This window comes from Anolis carolinensis, chromosome 1 (genome assembly GCF_035594765.1).
Source record: "Anolis carolinensis isolate JA03-04 chromosome 1, rAnoCar3.1.pri, whole genome shotgun sequence".
Lineage (NCBI taxonomy): Eukaryota > Metazoa > Chordata > Lepidosauria > Squamata > Dactyloidae > Anolis > Anolis carolinensis.
The window spans coordinates 186221393-186242757 of record NC_085841.1 but is presented as its reverse complement, the minus strand read 5'-3'; the positions used below and the strand labels follow the sequence as shown (position 1 = coordinate 186242757).

At 40.0% G+C, this 21365-nt stretch overlaps 1 protein-coding gene across 3 annotated transcripts in view; it reads right to left on the bottom strand.

Annotated features, from left to right (window-relative positions):
- The window catches only part of cd28 (CD28 molecule), a 114179-nt gene that overhangs the window by 47180 nt on the left and 45634 nt on the right, over positions 1 to 21365 (bottom strand). Inside the window, exon 2 of one of the 3 annotated variants that reach the window (XM_062962246.1) lies at positions 14202 to 14355. The exons of the other annotated variants lie outside the window; for them this stretch is intronic. Coding sequence (XP_062818316.1) covers positions 14202 to 14316 — 115 coding nt within the window. The 5' untranslated portion in view covers positions 14317 to 14355. The remainder of the gene's footprint in view (positions 1 to 14201; positions 14356 to 21365) is intronic. 3 annotated transcript variants of the gene reach the window in all.

The window sequence follows — 21365 nt, the reverse complement described above, 5'->3', positions numbered from 1 at the left end:
ATGCACCCACCATCGTCGTTGGACTCCAATCAAGCACAGGTGCTTAAAGGTGGACGTCCTACACTTGTGCGCAGTTGCCTAAGTCACATCTCAGTCTACTGCCAAGCAATAACTCCAGAGTATTCCTCCATCTTCAAAGTCTCTGAGAGAGACGAAGCCACAGCGCTCTCGAAAGATGAGCAAAGGTTTTCGGACATTATGAATGCTCAAGTCTCACGAAGTGCAGAGGTGAAAGCCTGCAAATCAACCACAGAAATCAAGATGGGCCAAAGATCTTGTCTGGAACGACACCATTTTGAACGTTTTTCGGAATGGCACAGTCTTCTTAGAGCAGTTGCTAGGCTTATACATCGCTTAGTCTGCAAAGATAGTCAGACTTTGCAAGTTCAGGACATGTTGAAGGCTAAGGGAGTAATATTCAGGTCAGTTCAGAGGCATGAGTTTAGTCTAGAAATAGCCAGGTTAGAACAAGGGCTTGACACCCCCAGCCGGAGTTTCTTGCGTGAGTTAAACCCATTTCTAGACAAGGAGGGCATTTTAAGAGTGGGAGGGAGGTTAGCTAAGGCTAAACTCAAAGTGTGTACAAAGAACCCCATCATTGTACCCCCCAATAGCCATATTGCTTTGTTGTTGGTTCGTCACTACCATGAGAAAATCCATCATCAGGGTAGAACTCTGACTGAGGCGACCCTTAGAAATGAAGGCCTGTGGGTGGTAAATGCTAAAAGTTTGGTCAGCAGTGTTATTTTTAAGTGTGTCAAATGTCGGCGACTCAGACGTAACTGTCAAAGTCAGTTAATGGCAGAACTACCTCAGGATAGGACTTTGACAGACCCACCCCTTTCCCATGTGGGAATGGATGTGTTTGGTCCTTGGGAGGTTGTCACTAGGAAAACCAGGGGTGGTGTTGTAAATAACAAAAGATGTGCGGTTTTGTTTACTTGTTTGTCAGTACGAGCTGTCCATATAGAGGTTGCAGAGGGAATGGACACTTCATCATTCATAAACGCATTGAAAAGGTTCATAGCCCTCAGAGGGCCAATTAAGTCAATTTGGTCGGACTGTGGCACCAATTTTGCATGTGCAGACCTTAGCCAACCACTTCTGAAAGAGGTGGAAGGCCGAATACTTAAGCCAGCTTCCAACCAGAAGACTCTGGCAAACCCCAAAGGACAATTTCAAGGCGGGAAACCTTGTGTTGTTAAAGGACAAAGACTTGCCCCGCCATGCGTGGCCCATGGGCATTGTATTAAAGACCTTTCCTTGCCCGGACGGTAAGGTCAGGAAAGTTCAATTAAAGACTTGCAACAGAGACAAAGTGTCCATTTTGGACAGACCAATTAGTGACCTCGTGTTGCTTATTGGAGATGTTTAAAGTTCTAGTGTTTGTATTGTTGTGTATACAAAGGTGTTTGTATGTTTTTGATTGGTAAATTCCCACATCCTGGGAATTTAAGCGGGGAGTGTTCCGTCCCCCAGGACGATGGTTTGCCTTACTTATTGGTCGTTTGTTTGTTTTCCCTCCTTTGCATTTTGTTTCAGCCTCTGGCTGCAAAGCCCAGGAAAGGTGGCTTGAAGTCTGCAAGAGCTGGCTGCAGTTTTCTTTGCAATGATTGGTCAAAGAGTACAACATCTTAGGACCGCCCTTTTTACCAGGGTCTAGTCTCCATTTTAGAGTTTCATTCTGGCTATAGTCTTCCAACGTGCTGGAGCTGTGCAAGGCTAACTGGGACAAATCATCCTCAAAACCAGGCCAATCTAAGCCTATCCAAATTAGATAAGTATTGAATTATACTGATCTGGAATAGGAAATCTAGTTAGAGGAGCAGGGTTATTCCATCGCTTCTAGAACTAATCTTTGCTGTAAAGATAGGGAAGGAAAGAGTTTCTCCTTCTAATATAGACAGCGTGATTAGGGTATAGTGGTTTTATAATCACTTTTGCCTTCTGGAACCAGGGATAATTCTGCAACTAAAACCTATGGAAATTTGTTTCATTTTCTGCAACTTTAAGATCTGTGCCAGGTTTACAACCTTGTATGAATAAATATCCTTCTTTTTTGAAGTTATCCAGACTCAGTCGTTCAATATCTATAGGACAGCTTATAGGGATTTGCAGTTCGCCCGGATAAAGGACAGCACGTTTCAGTTTTATAGCTTTTTATGGTCCGGCGGACGGCACAAGCAGTGTGGACTCAAGATAATCCAGTTCAAAGCAGATAATATAAGATTATAAATGGGTAATATAGCTGTGTGGAAGGACCTTGAGTCTACACTGCCATATAATCCAATTCAAATCAGATAATCTGTATTTTATAGGCAGTGTGGGTCAGACCTAAGTTCACTCTGCCTGTGCCCTGGGCGCCATTTTCGCTGAGGGAGTTGCTAGGATACGAAGGGGGGGGGGGGGCTAAAGGCAGCAGAGCCTACCTTTCTAACTGGAAGTTAGGGGGGGAGAGGCTCTTCCTCATCCTCTGTCATTTAGGCTATTTTTCTAGGGTTTTTTGATTGAAAGACATATTTTGGATGACTATGTCTTTTGTGGCCAACTTTGGTGTGATTTGGTTCAGTGGTTTTGTTGTTTACTCCATAGTAAAATGCACATTACATTTTTATATATATAGATGCATTCAGAGGGGGGATTGTCCCTGCCGAACTCCCAAAGCAACTGCTATGTTATGTCTTAAGATGGCAGCTGTAATGGAGGCTCCAAGGTGGCCATTTTGACTTCTTGATTCTGAATCAGCTGCAGTTTATTCCCTTGCCACAGAGTGATCATAAAGAGGCAAAACACTGTATTTCTGTAAACATGCATGTGTGATAGCAAACGCCTCCAGATGAGTTTTTTATTGGGCAGTTGCCCTGCCTCCTTCACAGAATTCCACAAGAGGTCCAGACGTCTTCATCATCTTATATTTATAATGTTCTTGTGGTTTTTTCCACTTCCTCATCTTTGTTCTTGCTGTGCACATATATTCTGGAGGGAAAACCATAACAACTGCACAATGCTTTTAGATTAGTAGCACTAGGGAGCCCTCTGTCGGAAGCACCCATGATTTCACCAACATGTTCTCATTCATTCTTGTTTGTGAGTCCATTCATTTCCAGATGGCCCTGCCTATTCAGGATAGGGAAAAACCATAGTAAATTATTCCCAGTTCCAGAATGGCTTCACCAAACTGGATAAGTGACACAGAAAACATAAAATGGCAGAAGCTCTGTGGACTGTTCAGAGAAACTGTTTGAATGTGCGTTGTTAGAGAATTCTCTCCACCCCAATAAATATCAGTTCTCCCTCTATACAAACAGTATCTAAAAAAAAGTCACCTGAAGCCCAAATTCAACTCAATTTATTTCTGCTTATTTTGACATTAGCAAATAAATATCCCAACAGTTTTTTTATCTCAAACTTGTACATAAAGTTTTTTTCTTTTCCTCTGATATGTATTGACAGAAAGGTTTCCATTCTTCTAAAAATGGGTATAGTGAATTATCCTTGCACAAAATCAACCTGTCCATTTCTATTAGCTCCCACATCTTCAGTCTCCAATCTTTTATAGTATATGTTTTCCCCATCATTGAGCGTATGGAATTCTTGCCACCGTTAACATATACTGCAGTATCCTCTCATGTTTCTTTATTTGATTATCCAACAGTCCTAGTAACAACAATTCTGGCTTGAAACTGATTTTTATCTTAAGAATTTCTTGCATGCTCCATGAATTTGTCTCCATATTCTTTGGTCTTTTTGCTAGGTCATCGCCCATGTTAGTAACGGTTTTAACTTGAATATGTTTTAATTAGATTTTAACTGTGAATTTTTAATACTGTTTATATTTAATTCTGTTTTATTGTCTGCATATTTGCATATTTTAAATTGTATGTTAACGCTTTTATGTCAAGCCACTTAACATAATAGTAGGACTTGTCATGAACTTTACATTTCGAACTTTGATTATTTGTTCCTTTGCAAATTGTTGATATGGGGCAGAGGAGGGATAAGTGCCATTGAAATATCATTTTGTAAAAATTATCTTCAAGATGATTAGATAATGTACATTTTAGTCCCTTCTGCCACATTTTCCCCATTTCATAGGGCCTAAATATCCTAAAGGCGGCAGATTCCATTGACTCATGCAATCTTAGCAGGGTCAGCCCTAGTTAGTACTTAGACTGGAAGCAACCAATGAATACCAATACTATTGACTATATTTCAAAGGACGGAATTGGCAAAATCAACAGTGAGTATTTCTTGCCTAAGAAAACCCCATTGTGGTATACTGTGCCTTTAAGCCACACTCTCTGGTTGTTACACCTGCAATGCATTTAAACTACTGATGGTATGGGATATAATGCTTGTGCAGCCAAAGCCTCAGTAGTCGCTTTCCTAGTGCTTGAATAAATACCTTTTACTACAGGACTCTGCTGGCTGGTGAGTTTGCTATATACAAAGAATACTACACCCATGGTATCTTTCTGGGTCAGTTCTCTGGGATGGGTCTTGGGGGCACTGCTTTGCAATGGCTCTGCTCCTTCCTGGTGATGGTGATGCTGGGGGACACCTGCTCGGACCCCTGGCCATTGAACTGTGGAGTCCCACAAGGTTTGATTCTATCTCTCATGCTTTTTAACATCTAGATGAAACTACTGGGTGATGTCATACAGAGTTTTGGAGTTCGGTGTCATCCATACGTAGATGACACAACTTTATTACTCTTTTCCACCTAAATCCAAGGAAGCTCCCTGGATCCTGGACCAGTGCCTGGCAGCTCTGATGGACTGGATGAGGGCTAACAAGCTGAAGCTAAATCCATACAAGATAGAGGCCCTCCTAGTCAGTCATGGGGCTAATCGGGGTGTAGGGTGGCAACCTGTGTTCGATGGGGTTACACTCCCCCTGAGGACACAAGTCCACAGTCTGGGGGTCCTCCTGGACTCAGTGCTGACCATGGAGGCCCAGGTGTCAGAAGGCCGGGAGGGCTTTTGCACAATTAAATCTTGTGTACCTCGAAACGCACTCTACGTAGGGGTTGCCTTTAAAGACAGCTCGGAAATTACAACTAGTACAAAGATCAGCAGCCAGGTTACTGACTGGGGCTAGCTATAGCTACCCTGACATTTTAATTGCTGATATTTTTAACCTGGGTAGAACTTCATTTAGATCATCCAACACAGATGATACCTTAACCATTATCAAAGCCTGCTTGAACAGCCATGTCTTTGACTCCCTCCAAAAAGATTGAATAGTGGGGGGTAGCCTGATTTCCCAAGGGAGGGTGCTCCAAAGCTGGGGGGGGGGGGCACAACCGAGAAGGTTTGTATAGTTTGCTTTAAATTAGTGTCTGTTATTGTACTTTACTGTTATTTCATTTTGATCGACATCCTATGTTAACTCCTGTATCTTATAATTCTATGTTACTCTACTGCTTCTACTGATTTTGGTTAATTTTTATGTATATTGTATGTATTCTGCTTTGCATTGTGTTGACTTATAAGCCGCTCGAGTCCTTTGGGGAGATGGGTGGGACATAAATAAAGTTATTATTATTATTGACACAATGACATAGTCTGACACAGCAAACAAGATAGATATGCTGGATTTCGTATCACAAAATCACAAGTTGAACACTTCCCAAGCGTTTAGGGCTGTGTGATGTATTTTCGGATGATGCGCGCAGATCCCAGTGGGGCGGCCTTTTGCAGTTGGCAGATCATAATTTTGTCAATGTCTATTGTTTCCAAATGCCAGCTGAGATCTTTTGGCACAGCACCCAGTTATTATTATTATTAATATTAATATTATTATTATTTATACGTTGACCGGCAACCTGAAGGTACATACAAAACACAATATCTATTTTTTCCCTTATATGATTTCTAAAAACTACTCAGCTTGTAAACTTCTGTGTAAGACTATATACAATGCTTTATATCATTGTCCTTCATGATCCTGATTTCTTTTTCCTGGTTCTTTTTCTGGGGATGAGAGCTTTATTAATTAATAGAACAGAAGAAAAGAAAAGACAAAATAATTTCCTTTGTTTTAGTGCAGTTACTGGTTTGCCTTGTTTTTATTACTGAGGGATCTGTTACTGGTGAAACAAAGGATTGCTTATGGTTTCGATGTTCCTTACAATTCAGGATCTTTTCTACTTATTTATAACAAAAAATAAAAGCACATTCAAATTATAATTATTTTCTGAATATACCTTCCTTTAATATCTACAACATAACACTTTTATTCCATGCCAAGTTCCTACAGCAACAAAGTGATTTTTAATATGTAAAGGGCGCTGATACTGCATTTTTTAGATTTTCCCAACACTTCTCTTCTTTCTCTAATCTCACTTCTTAATAACTTGAAAAGCACAATTTTATCGATTTACATCTAAAGAATTTGTCAGACAAGGCAAATTGCAATTATAGCAGGACAATGGCATCTTTTGCTTTGGACTTATCACATGACATTGCTCCTTTCTTATTGCTCTCCTGGTGGGAAACAGCCTGGAAAGTATTTCTTTTACAAACACAAATAATCCTTTAATGACTTCCATTTGTAAAAGAAACACCTTCCAACAGTCTCCCACTGGGAAAACAGTGGGAAAGTAGTGATGCCATATGATAAGTCCAAGGCTAAGATGCCTGTAGTTCTGTTGTAATTATGATTTGACATCCTCATACAATAAGGCGGCAGTCTTAAGGACATTATCACACCACCCTATTGTCTCAACGCAATCACATTGTTAAATCAAATGGGAACATTCTGTTGGCTTACCTGTTTGGAAAAAAAATCACTATCACACCTGTTTGCAATGATGTTATTGTGCCCTTGTCCTTTGCTTCTCCTCTTCTTTCCCAGTCTTCTCTTTTTCTGTCTTGCCTCATGCCTTCCCCCACCCCACTCCTCCATATCCATAAGCTTTGCAAAACAGATATTTCAAAAACGTCTTTTAAAGAAAACAGCAAACATTAAAGAAGCAGGCCCATGTCTCTTCTTTCTTCCCTTCTTCCTTTCTTCCTTCCATCTCTATTTGAATACCCCTTGTTGTGTTAGCAATTGGCCCAAAGGGAGGGGATGTTGGATTAAGCAGAGGATGTTTTCAGGGACATACAGAATTAGAGTTCACTTTGCTAAATCTATTTATTTATTTATTTATTGTTCAAACATATATGCCGCCACTCCCCTAGGGCTCGGGGAGGCTTACAAGAACAGGCTAAAATCAACAATTTAAAAACATCTTAAAAACATATTTAAAAAACATATTAAAAACATCCTAAAAGCATCTTTTAAAACATCAATAACAAAACTCAAAAGCCTGCCAAAATAGGTGTGTCTTACATGCCCTGCAGAAGGCCGACAAGTCCCGCAAGGCATGAACTTCAGGTGGCAGAGAGTTCCAGAGAGATGGCACCACTGCTGAAAAGGCTCTAGTCTAGTTGCAGTTAGCCGCAAGGTCTTAAAACTGGGGACTTCCTTCCCTCTCTCCTCCCTGAGGTTCACCACCACTGCAAAGTACACTGGGTATAGGGAGTATTGCAGAAAGGTAGGAATATAAGAACATGTGAAAGACCTATCACAGGGCCATGGGTTGGCTAATCGGTGCAGTTATACTATCAAAGGTGCTCAACTTCATTTTGATCCGTTATCTACACCAGTGGTTCTCAATCTGTGGGTCCCCAGGTGTTTTGTCCTACAACTCCCAGAAATCCCAGCCAGTTTACCAGCTGTTAAGATTTCTGGAAGTTGAAGGCCAAAACATCTGGGGACTCACAGGTTGAGAACCACTGCTCTGCACTAACACAATTGTTTTGGTGGGTTGATGTGATGATATCCATTTTTTTCTTGAAGAATGAAAAAAGAATTAAAATATTCAATTTAACTACGGTAATAACCACCTTCCTTTGTCTGCATTGAGCAATTAGAGGATTCTTTATTGTATCTGGTCCCATCAGTACTCATACTGTTCCCAGGGATGACAGCTATCCTTCTGGGAGCAGTAATTATGCTCTGAAAGTAAACCTGAATTAGGTGATTCTTGCAGCATATTCATGTGAAGCCTATTTGTGGCAAGGGGTTGCATTACATGGCCTTGATTTCCCTTCGATCTCTAAATTCAATTATTCCATAACACCATTTTAAAAAATGGCAGAGGGACAGAAATTAGACTGAAGAGCTCTTTCCAACCCCTATTAAATCTAGACAAAAACAAACAGGAAATAATGAAGAGTTTTTTGCATTGGAGTTTCTCACCTCAGAGTTCTCCAATGCAGAGATAGTATTATCCCACTAATGAAGAATTGAGAATTTTGCTAGTTCTTGGGCTCTGCTGTAGGCCACATCAGAGTCAGAAATGCCTCCCATCAAAACTGAACATTATCTGAAATCTCTTTCCATTTCTGGTTTGTTTGTTTTTTTGTGGAATTTTTTTTAAAATTTGGGAGCCCTTATGGGCTTTGTGGTGCTTTATCCTTCTGTTAACAATAGAAATCATGGAGACCTCCATGAGTAGGGAATATATTGTAATAGTTTTTCAAGGCAGGTAACCATTGGGGAGGTTCTAAGACAGTAGTTTCCAACCTTTAGTCCTCCAGGTGTTTTAGACTCCAGCATCCACAATTCCTAACAGCTGGAAAACTGGATGGGATTTCTGGGAGTTGAAGTCCAAAGCAACTGGAGGACCAAAGGTTGGGATCCACCGTTTTATGGGGTTGTAGGCTGCAAAGGGGGTCTTGGGGCCATCTGTAGGCCACTGGTCATTCTTTGCTCCTTTCCGGTTTAGAAATATATGAGAATTGCCCCAAGTACTATGCCAGGAAACTTTGCATAGTGCCTTCCCCTCAAGTACCTTTAGGCTCTTGTCTTGTTCTGCTACTGACTCTTTCTGGAAAGGGAAAAAAGTATGAAAAAAATTCCCCACTCTAGCTGAGTTTTTCTGAAGTCAGATATTATTACTGTATATGCATGTATGTGACTAAGTTTCTGTGGGATCACTACTTGTGTATGTGTGTGTTAAGAGAAAAACACCTGGTCAATTACAACTCATGGTTGAGTAATTGGAACAGTCAGGGCTAACAGGCTTGAGCCACTCCCTGAATGGGGTATATCTGGGAATGTTTGTAATGTCTTTTGGGGGACTTACTGAATGCTTGCTGAGAGCCTACTATGAAGATGCATGAATTTAATGCAAGAGACTTTATGTGAGTTTTGTTGCTGGAAGTTTTATTATGATTTTTGACTCTGCTACTTAAGAGTAAATTTTTGATTTTCTCTTCCATTTTCGTGGCTTGTTTTTCTTTTGCTCATTGTGGATACAACAACAGACTGGATAAGTCTGGACAGGACTGCACGCAGTTTGTTTTTCAACAAACCCGTAACAGATATTTCCCTGTATCTGAGTTGGCTCTTGAACCTATCTCCTGGTTTGTCCTTTAAATCTATTGACATAGGATTTATTGCACAAAGAATGAGAATTAGAATAGAAGAACCCATTGCTTATCTGCCATCTCCCCACAACAAAGCATTCCCTTGATACTGATGGACAAAACCTGATCATGCCAGCTGCAACTTATAACCTCATCAGATGGGGGAAGAATCGGAGGCATGCTCCACTTCACCGCCACTTTAAGCATATAACCCACCAGCTCCCAATAAACAACACACAACTACTTTCAACAAGGCTCCATGCTTAAAAGGGTGGCGAAGTGGAGCACGCCGCCACTGCGGCAACACTGAAGGCTTCCCACATTCTACCAGGAACAATGAGGTGGAGCAAGGTAGTAGACACTCCCCCCCCCCCCATGGGATGCTTAGCTGGGTGAGTTGGGTGATGCAGGCAGTGGGGCAACGGGTTCCCCACACATCCCAATGGTCACTATCAGAATCACCACAATGTGTGGCAATTCCAGAGGCCTTTATGATGGCATCCTTACTTTGTGTGATGATCATGATCCACTTCTGTGCTGGCATGCCATCAGAGGCATCAGGAGGCAAGGTGGCATTAGGGATAAAAATAGGTTGGAACACAACACAATTTTTTGTTCAAAAAATGGAAGGCAATGGGGAACTTCAACAATGGGAGGAAATAATAAAACACATGTTAGATGCAATTAAAGCCTCAATTGCCCTAGGTTAGAAGGACCAAAAGAAATGGGATCCAAAAACTTGGTATAAATATTTAGCCAATTACCTATTCCAAGACTATATTAGTGAAAGGAAAAGCTACAGTAGAGTCTCACTTATCCAACGTTCTGGATTATCCAACGCATTTTTGTAGTCAATGTTTTCAACACATCATGATATTTTGGTGCTAAATTCGTAAATACGGTAATTACTACATAGCATTACTGCATATTGAACTACTATTTCTGTCAAATGTGTTGTTTAACATGATGTTTTGGTGCTTAAGTTGTAAAATCATAACCTAATTTGATGTTTAATAGGCTTTTCCTTAATCCCGCCTTATTACCCAACATATTCACTTATTCAACGTTCTGCCGGCCCGTTTATGTTGGATAAGCGAGACTCTACTGTATTATAGGACAAGCCAAACTAGAAAGACCTGGGAGGCAAAATGGAAGGGTCTCATCTCCAGAATAAAGGGGAAAGATAAATATAAGGAATTAAATAAGATTATCTTCATGAATGAACAACTATAATAAGTATAGTAACATTAGTAAACTGTTCCCAGGGGGAAGAGGGAGGGAAGGAGGGATACAAGATGATGAAGAAAATAAAATGAGTATTTTTGAGAATCTCAGACAGCTATGTATAAGATTAATAAGATTCTGAGTGATAATAGAATAGTTGGTGAAATCAAGGGAAATTATTGCATGCTTGATTATACTGAGGCATAAATATTCAATAGTATTCCTGTATCTTTGTATTACGTAAAGAGAGGTCAGGGGTGGGAGTTCATGGGTGGGAATGGGGAGATGATGGGACTGGGAAAAAATACTTTTTTTTGATGGTGGAATATGAAAGATAGTATATTTCTCTGTGTTTGTGTGTGTGTGTATATATATATATATTCTCCACAATAAAGGAAAAGAAAAGGAAAAAGGAAAAAAAGGAGGCAAGATGGTCCTCCTCTCCCCAACATCCCTAAGAGGAAGTACAACAAGGTGGAATACTGGGGGTGATTTTTCTAGTATATTTCCATTACAGTAGAGTCTCACTTATCCAACATAAACGGGCTGGCAGAATGTTGGATAAGCGAATATGTTGGATAATAAGGAGACATTAAGGAAAAACCTATTAAACATCAAATTAGGTTATGATTTTACAAATTAAGCACCAAAACATCATGTTATACAACAAATTTGACAGAAAAAGTAGTTCAATACGCAGTAATGCTATGTAGTAATTACTGTATTTACGAATTTAGCACCAAAATATCACAATTTATTGAAAACATTGACTACAAAAATGCGTTGGATAATCCAGAACGTTGGATAAGCGAGTGTTGGATAAGTGGGACTCTACTGTATTTGCGATTGAACAAATGCTTCAAGATAGTGCCTTAGTGCAATAAAGTCCTCCGTTTTTGGTCTTGACTACTGGCTTGTACCAGGCTCACCTCTGACAAGTCTAGATACACATACATTCTTTTAAAAGGAAATCCTAAGACATCCCAATATCTCTTTGGGAGGGGAATATAATTTAGAAGTGATACGTACCCCAAAACAAGGACTGTCCTTGATATATAGGGTACACTAGTACATTTTTTAAAAAACCTGTTGCCTTTCTGTGTATTTTCCATCAGCTACCATCTGTACACCATCAATTTATTTCTTAGGCCTGTTTTTTAAAAAGCAATAATAACCTCATGCTAGCCAGTACATTCTTTGTTCATCTAAAGTATTAGTGGAATCTTTTCTGAACTGGCTTGACTTTATTTGCTGACATGACAGATTATCAGAACTACGGAAGTTGTTGTTTATAGTTAGTTAGAGAGGGCAGGGCATGGGCCCAAACACATACCAAAACCCCATCTTATGCTTAACCATTTCATGAGTCAAGGAAGTGTCTCCTTTAATTTTGAAATTATTTTTGCTCTCAGTGTTCTCTCTCTGCAATTGACTTCTTGTTAAGCAGTATATAGTGTGGCTGCAACACTATCACAAGGCCACCCTGTGTCAGAGAGAGAGATTATGCATAAGGATTGCCACATACATATCTCATCGCTATAAATAGAGGCTATTTTGAAATGTTTGTGTTCTGAAATATTTAAGGGAAGAAGCATGAGATTGTGGATTAAGCTCCTTGCAGAGATTCAAGAGGCCTGGATTCTATTTCCAGTCCTGCCACAGGCTTCCTGCACATCTTGCACTAGTCAAAGAAGCTCTCTTTCACTTCCCTGTTTTTAAACAGGGATAATTGTCATCTATCATGTGCCTGTCTTGCAGGCAATGATCACAGCTGAAATGGGACCTGGGAATAAGGCATTTCCTGTTTAGCAGACCTGTAAATAATGGAATGAAGAAAATTAAAACAGAGCGGCAGCAGAGGAAGGTTTCTGTTCATTTCAAGCCTAGTTTGCAAGCCAGAGATGAAGCCATGAAAGACTGTAAATGGTTTGAGCGTGCAAATTAATGCTTCAGTCCTATTTCTTCTTACTGGAGAGTCAACCTCACTGACATCACTGAGCAGAGATAGGATTGGTGCTATTGATTCTCTGTTTAAAATATATTAGTGAGTATACATGTAGCTGCAATGCTGGCTTGAAAGAATACTAACTCTTTGCAAAAAAAAACAACACATTTCTGGAACATTTATTGTACAACAAACCAAAATCTGCCCAGAGCATAATGATAAAAATAGTAATAATGATAAAATTGGTTGTATGGTGATATTCTCCTACAGCTGTAATTGTCCAGAGGGATATTCTGTAGATAATGTGTATGTTTACTTACACATTTGTAACTAAGGCTGGATCTAGGTAAAAGGTAAAGGTTTTCCCCTGACGTTAAGTCCAGGCCGAAGAGCCGGTGTTGTCTGCAGACATCTCCAAGGTCATGTGACCAGCATGACTGCATGGAGCGCCGTTACTTTCCCACCAGAGTGGTACCTATTGATCTACTCACATTGGCATGTTTTCGAATTGCTAGGTTGGCAGGAGCTGGGGCTAACAGCGGGCGCTCATTCCACTCCCCGGATTTGAACCTGGAACCTGAAGGCTGGATCTACACTGCCCTATATCCCCAGATCTGATTCCAGATTATCCCATATTATCTGGCAGTGTAGACTCATATAATCCAGTTCAAAGCAAATAATCTGGAAGGAAAATGGAAGGAAAAAAGAAGAGGGGCCAACCAAGAGAAAGATGGATGGATGGTATCGATCCAGGCTGTGGCGCAGCTGGCTAGTAACCAGCTGCAATAAATCACTACTGACATGAGTTCGAAGCCTGGGTCAGGTTAAGCCCCTGACCATAAATAGCCCAGCTGTTGACCTATCCAGCCCCGAAAGACAGTTGCATTTGTCAATTAGGGAAATTTAGGTACGCTTTATGCGGGAAGCTAATTTAACTAATTTACAACATCATAAAACTGCCAGCAAAACATGAGGAATGGAATGAGGAAGTACAGCCACTAGTGGACAGTGAAGCAACAGCTCCCCCTGTGGCCGGAATCGTGAAGCTGGAAAAAAGTTAAATGCCTCTGTGTCTGTCTATATATGTTGTTTGTCTGTTGGCATTGAATGTTTGCCATATATGTGTTCATTGTAATCCGCCCTGAGACCCCTTCGGGGTGAGAAGGGTGGAATATAAATACTGTAAATAAAATAAATAATAAAATAAATATCCTTGAAGTGACTGGCTTGACTTTGAAGGAACTGGGGGCGACCACAGCCGACAGGGAGCTCTGGCGTGGGCTGGTCCATGAGGTCACAAAAAGTCAGAAGTGACTGAACAAATCAACAAACAAGATTCAGCCTAAAACAGAAGGAGTGAAGGATGGATCTACAGCAAGATTAAGGTAGCTCCAGTCCTCTGAATATTGTTGTACTCACTTTCCATCACCCTACACCAACATGGTCAGTGATGAGAGAAACTGAAAATAAGAAATCTTCAACATATGGTAGGCCATAAGCACTCTAAAACAAGAGTAGAGAAAGTGTGGATCTTGTGACACATGCAACCCTTCAAGACTGTTTTTGCATCCCACGATTGCCTGATTTGCCGTCCTTCTGGCCAACAATACCTGAACTTCTTGTTATGGAAGCCTCCTCACAGAAGAAATTAGCAGTTCCTTTTTTGTTAGGAGGTGACTTCACTTTCATTGGTAGTCTCCTATGCATTTCCTCCAGGGTTTGCATCTTCTCCAGATGTCAAAGAAGTTGTCCAAGTGCTGAGTCCTGTTCACAGTGATAGCAAACCCATTCCAGTTGTGGCTCTTTGACTTTTAAATTAGTACCAAGACTCTCCATAATGTTTTCTTCCCTGCCCCCCTTTAAAAAACTAACTAAAGAGGCCTACCCCTTGATGTATAGCCAGAGCCAGCCCTAGGTATTTTTCAAGTGTAGGCGAACAGAATTTTGGTGCCACCCCAAACCAATTACTGAAAAATAAAAGCGTTGGATAAGCGAAAATGTTGGATAATAAGGAGAGATTAAGGAAAAGCCTATTAAACATCAAATTACGTTATGATTTTACAAATTAATCACCAAAACATCATGTTTTACAACAAGTCTGCCACTTGTTTGGGAGCGTGGCTGCACTTGTGTTGTTGTTGGGTGTGTTGGCCTGCTTTTACAAATTAAGATTTTACAAATTAAGCACCAAAACATGTTTTACAACAAATCAACAGAAAAAGTAGTCTCGACTGCGCCCCCGTATGTTTGGCGACCGAAGCGACCGCTTAATTCGCCTCATTGTTGGACCGGCTCTGTGTATAGCATGCATAAACAAGTGGAAACATGCCTATTTGGCCTAACTCGAAAAGCAGTTCAAACTCACCCTACGAGTTCTATTAAATTGTTGGTGAACAGTCAACATTTTTAATAAGCAATAGGTATATTTCAGTTTTACCATGTCATGCCTTTCTAATTTTTGCTTTTCATAGAATGCTGTTGGCTACTGTACATGATCTCTGTTAACTATGGAAATTATATGGTTAGATGATGCAAGCTTTATATCTTCTCAGAGGACTTTATTTGTGCTTTCAAGTTGCCTGTCGACTTAAGGTGACCCCATGAATTTTGTAGGCTTTTCTTAGGCAAGGAATACTCAGATCTGGCTTTGCCAGTTCCCTCCTTTGAAATATAGCCTACAGTACCTAGCATTTGTTGCCTGTCTCTCATCCCCCTCAAGGCTACTTGACTGCTTTGCTTCTAAGATCAGACAAGATCTCATGCCTTCAGCTATTAAGCAAGGCTCTTCTCAGAAGTAAGCCTCATTGAATTCGAGTGTTTAGAGCAGAAGTGGGAAAGTTGTGGTCCTCCAGAGGTTTGGAGTAATAATAATCATCATCATCATCATCAATATCATCTTTATTTATATCCCACTTTTCTCCCTCATGGGACCCAAAGTGGCTTACAACATATTAAAATCACATAAACAATAATCAGAGTACATCACAATTAAAAATACAAGCATAATAGAATACACAGATTAAGAAAAACAACTACAGTATGCATTCAAGTTCATATGGCATCATATGAGTACTCTGTTTCCTCATCCCTCTCCTTTTACTATTTTGCCTAGGGCTAATGCAAGTTGCAATCCTACATCTGGAAGGTGAGAAATTCATCATGCCTGGTGTATCAAATGCATACTGAATTTTTCATTTCATCTAGAGGTTAAAAGTGCTTTTTCAGCAATGATAGCATATCGTTTCCATTGTTTCTTCAGCAATAATGGTGTATTGTTTCCATGTCGCTCCTATTTTATGTGTGTGAGATATATATACTATCTTCTGTGTCTTCTTATTTTTGCATTTATCTTTGACAGCAAAAAGTTGTATTCATCCTTCTGGGATTAATGAAAACATAAACTGGGTGGAAGCACAAACACCATTTGGCGTATATAGCTGCTCATTTCCACAGTGCCTTTTCTATTTCCAGATAATATTCCTGTGAGGCTTAAAGGATGTTGCACTTCTGCTAATACTAAGCGTGACACATTTACTGGCATTAGGAGAAAGTACTGATATTGATAAAAAATGTGTATGCTTTCTCCACAGCAACATATTTTATCACACTGAGCTGTCATGAAGCACATCACAGGACAGCTACTCTGATATAAACAAGCAAAACAGATCCCAGCATCTAGTTAATACATCTGGGACATTTCCTGCTTTACTCCCATATGTTGTCCAAGCAACATAAGTCAATGCTCTGCTTGGGAATGAACTGGGGGGCAGTTAAGTCTTCTCACCCTGATTTGAGTCACTAACATCCAGGTCTTAGTCCCTGTGAAAACAGCAGAACTTCCGTTCCTCATGACTAGGGATACATTAGAGGGTTACTGGGCTCATTTATTTGTTTTTGATAAAAGCCTTCTAAAATTAGCAAATTCCTCCATAAACAGGATGGGAAGAACTGCAATTTTATTTGAAAAATGTGGGAGACAGCAAAACTCACTCCTCCAGGCCCAGGCAGAGAACATAGTGATAAGAGATTAGTTCTCACAAATCGTCCTAGAATTCCCTGTGAATTAAACCATGTTTATGAGGTGAATTAAGGACCCTATCTCACTACTATGTAAAAGTGTTATGATGCACTTTAATTGCCATGGCAAAATTCTATCAAAACTTGGGATTCTCATATGTAGGACTTCATCCCATGGGTAAGTAAAGCATTTGGGATTGCTGTTTCTCCCTTAAGCTTTGCAAAGTCCCCTTTTGAAATTCAGTGGGTTATTTTCCTAGCCCTATTGCATGGTTTTCCTCTCTCTGCTCTCATTTCCAATTATCCATTTACCTTCTCATCATAGTAAAAAGGTAAAGGTTTCCCCTGACATTAAGTCCAGTCGTGACCGACTCTGGGGGTTTGGTGCTCATCTCCATTTCTAAGCCGAAGAGCCAGCATTGTCTGTAGACACCTCCAAGGTCATGTGGCCGGCATGACTGCATGGAGTGCCGTTACCTTCCCGCCAGAGCGGTACCTATTGATCTACTCACATTTGCATGTTTTCGGACTGCTAGGTTGGCAGGAGCTGGGGCTAACAGCGGGCGCTCATTCCGCTCCCGGGATTTGAACCTGGCACCTTTTGGTCCCAGGTTCAAATGTCGGAGTTGCAACCTTTTGTAAAAGCGCTCAAGACTTGGCTGTTTGGTTGTGCATTTAAGTAAATCAGATCTAATTTGCCAAATAGTCACTGTTGAATGTTTTTATATTGTGGAATGATATTTTAAATTGGAAGTTGCTCAGAGCACTCAGGTGGAGAGCGACTAATTAAGAAATAAAGTGAAGTGAAGTGAAGTTCAGCAGCTCAGCGCTTTAACACACTGTGCCACCAGAGGCCCTATCATATAGGAGACATATTTCTCCTCCTACTGTCTCCTCCCTCATTTTCTTTAGATATTACAGTTTCTTTTTATAAGTATACATAGCTCTCAATTCAAAAGGCAAGCCTATTTATTTTACGTTTAAAAAGAGATATAAATCACCATTCCTTCCTCCTTGGTCTCCAAACAGTAATGGGGGAAGAAAGAAATCAAAACTGCCCATTTCAGCTCCTCCATAGTCATGTTTACAAGCAAGCAAGGGGGAGTTCCCATTACATGGTAAATTGGGTGTTTTTACATGTCTCTACGAGGGGAATTGAAAAAGAAGTCAATTGCCAATTGACTTCGGAAGCATAGGAAAACACACACTTTAGAAATAGTGAAATACTTGGAGCCCACAGGACAAGCCTTTGTCATGTGATGGGCTCTGTCATTTGCCGTTTCTTAAATGTGTTGAAACACTGATTTTATTTCATGTGATGACGTCCTTGATAACTACATAACAGCGAGGGATAGAAATGATGTTTTCCATGAAGGAATGACTTACCTATTGATTCTGACCAACTCAGATCAGGGAAAATATCAACAACTTACTGAAACTCACACATTTCTTTATTATAAACAGTATGGAAAGTGTTACAGTAAGTAGTAACAGGATCAGGTATATATGTGCGTGTTAAAGAAAACCTTATGGTGTTAATTATTATGAGCAGCTGCTGATGTAGGTCAGCAGCAAGTTTGGACCAGACCCGGTGGGGTATAATTGTATGGATGTTAGAATACAGTTTGGTGATGCTGAATTAACACTGACTTAACAGCAATGCTCCTTGCTATGATGGAATAGCTATTTGTTTTATGTTCTACTCTTTTGGATGAAGAAGCCTTACTCTGTGCTACTTACAAAGACTATGTAAGTTTGCTGAGCTATTTGATTTTGTATTTCTGCTGACCAGAGTAAAGATTTTTGTTCCTTTTCCTCTTGTTTGTGTGTCTTTGCATTGGACCTGACTGATATCTGCTTATGTGCAACAGAAAGTACCACAACCTGTTCAAATTGAAGTGAGGTACAAGTAAAATTGGCACTTTGTCCAACCTTGACCATGAAAAGTGATCATTTTGAGTGGTGGTGCCATAACTTTTAATGTGCTCCTCATGGCTACACTCATGTGCCTTTTTTAAAAGGGGGGAGGGGAGATATATTTTGGTCACTTGTGGACATTGCTACTCATAATATAGGTCATAATATTAGATGTAGTTGTGTCTAATTCCATTCTGTCTCACTTTTCAGATGTATTTTCACCTGTAATCTTCACCATTTCCACACTGAATTCATTGACTAGCACCTAGAAAATACTTGAAGAAGAGGGATTCCAGTCACTTTTCTGGTAGAAACAAAAGCACGTAAGAAAACAAGCCTCCCCAAAAATAGAGAAACAATTGTTGAAATCCTGATGGCGCTCCATGCAGTCATGCCGGCCACATGACCTTGGAGGCGTCTACAGACAATGCCGGTTCTTTGGCTTAGAAATTAAGATGAGCACCAATCCCCAGAGTCTGACACAACTGGACTTAATGTCAGGAGAAAACCTTTATCTTTTATAGTTGTAGCATAAAGATCCTGCGTGGAGAACCATGCTGTGTCTTCTCTCACATCTCCTCCCAAGCCCAACGTTTAGCTTAGGATCTCCCTCCCCTCCATCACCATTTGGTGAACAGAGGAAAAACAGGAGCTTCAGAGAAGCATCTGGCTGTGTCCCTATAGCCCAGTGGTTCCCAACCTTTAGGCCTCCATGTGTTGTGGACTTCAGCTCCCACACTTCCTAACAACTGGTAAACTGGCTGGGATTTCTGGGAGTTGAAGTCCAAAACACCTGGAGGCCCAAAGGCTGGGAACCACTGCTATAGCCAAACGTAAAACAATGAGCTCATCCATTGAATCCTCCAGAAAGCTTGGCAGATGGTGTCATTGTTCCATCTCTAGTTATAAGGACACCGACACTTTTCCAATGTCTCCTGTTTCTACTTTTTACAAGGCAAGCCACTGAATGGGGCTTCTGCAGTTACATTTGGGTTGAGAGGTTTTAGTCATTGCCTAAAGATGGCAGAGAATTTTGATTTCCATGACAACCCAAAGGTGACTAAGGCCGCTTCTACACTGCCATATGATCCATATTATCAAAGCAGATAATCCACATTATCTGCCTTGAACTGGATTATATGAGTCTACACTGCCATATAATCCAGTTCAAAGCAGATAATACCGATTTTATATGACAGTGTAGATGGGGCCTCAGTATAAACAATGGCCTGGCAACTTGTGGTCTGCAATGTGCATAATTCCTTTCCACTGGCTAAATGCATTCATTGCCTTACATCCTAGCCTATTTCCTTGCTGGGTGCTACATTGCACATCCTAGCTTCATCACATTCATTGACATGTATTGCTTTACAAAACAGGAGACGTCTTTTTTTCTTTCCTTTTTTTACTGGAGCAATGCTCATTGGTACATGCAGACTTTCAAGACACACATCATGTTGCTATTTGTCTCCCCAAGCTATCTAAACAGGACACATCTGTACATAGACAATGCACAAATTTACTTTACACGGTGCAATTTTTGCAAAGATTCTCATGATGGGTTGCTATGAGTTTTCCAGGATGTATGACCATGGTCCAGAAACATTCTCTCTTGATATTTCATCCACATCTATAGCAGATATCCTCAGAGGTGTGAGGTCTGAGAATAATGGCTGGCGCCTTTCTAGTATCCCTTAAAAGCAGGCCTTAAAAATAGAAAATTAAAGTAATATAGTTACATGTAACAAGTTATTTTTGGTAAACAAAGGCAGAAGGAAGTTATGCTTCAAAAGTTACCCATGACTGGAAACAATCAGGCTTTGTTACTGTAATGTTTTTTAGGTACAGTACTTATAAAAGTTAATTTTAAGTATGTATCGTATTTTAAGTACGTATCATATTTTAGGCACATTTTAATAGGAATGTATCAACTTTTCACCAAAAAGTAGCTTGCTGTTTCTCCTATTCATTAGAAGGAGTTTCACGAGTTCAATTCTGCATAATATGAATCCTGCAGGGTCTTAAGGGATTTCTTGTAGAGCACAGTGCAGAATTGGTTTCTCTTCTTTTTCTATCTTTGCTACACAGGGCTCTGTTTATTCATCTCTCTTTCCCAGCATCTCTAGTTAAAAGAAATGGGAAGAAAATACTTTGGCCTAAAATCCTAGTGAGCTACTGCCTATAAAAGTACATAAGGACCAGCATCATGCTCATTAGTCATGAGATCATAAACTGGTCTTACAATTTCATAACTTCAACTTTTGTATTTTGTGATTTTTTAAAAATATATGCACGTGGACACGCACCACATCCACACATACACAGTATGATCTCTTTCCTACAAGGGATACATTCCTGGATATGTCATTTGTATGCAAAACTGTGAATAATAGTGAACCCTGTTGAAATGAAGAACTTTCAGCTCAAGTCTATCATAGTCATGTTGGAGAACCTAAAATGTCTACAGAGAAAAAATGTGTAAGATGCAGATAAACTAAAATCACAGATACCAGTCCCATGGATATAGAGGTTGTATTGTATGCATTGAGCAAAATCTACATACAATAAAAATAAATAACAGATATAACAAACTGCAATCTGTGAACTACAAACTACATAATACAAAAATTAAACACAACAAATCCCACCAACCTCTCAACTAATAAAGAGCTAAAAAAAGATCCAAAATTTAAAAATGACCCAGCTTTCTTTTTTTAGTTATAACATTACATGTACATTTTGCTATAATTTTTCAATGACTATCTCATCGAGGCTCATAGTTTGTGGCAACCACAAAACAAAGTTTCTGGAATATAACAACTACAGTAGAGTCTCACTTA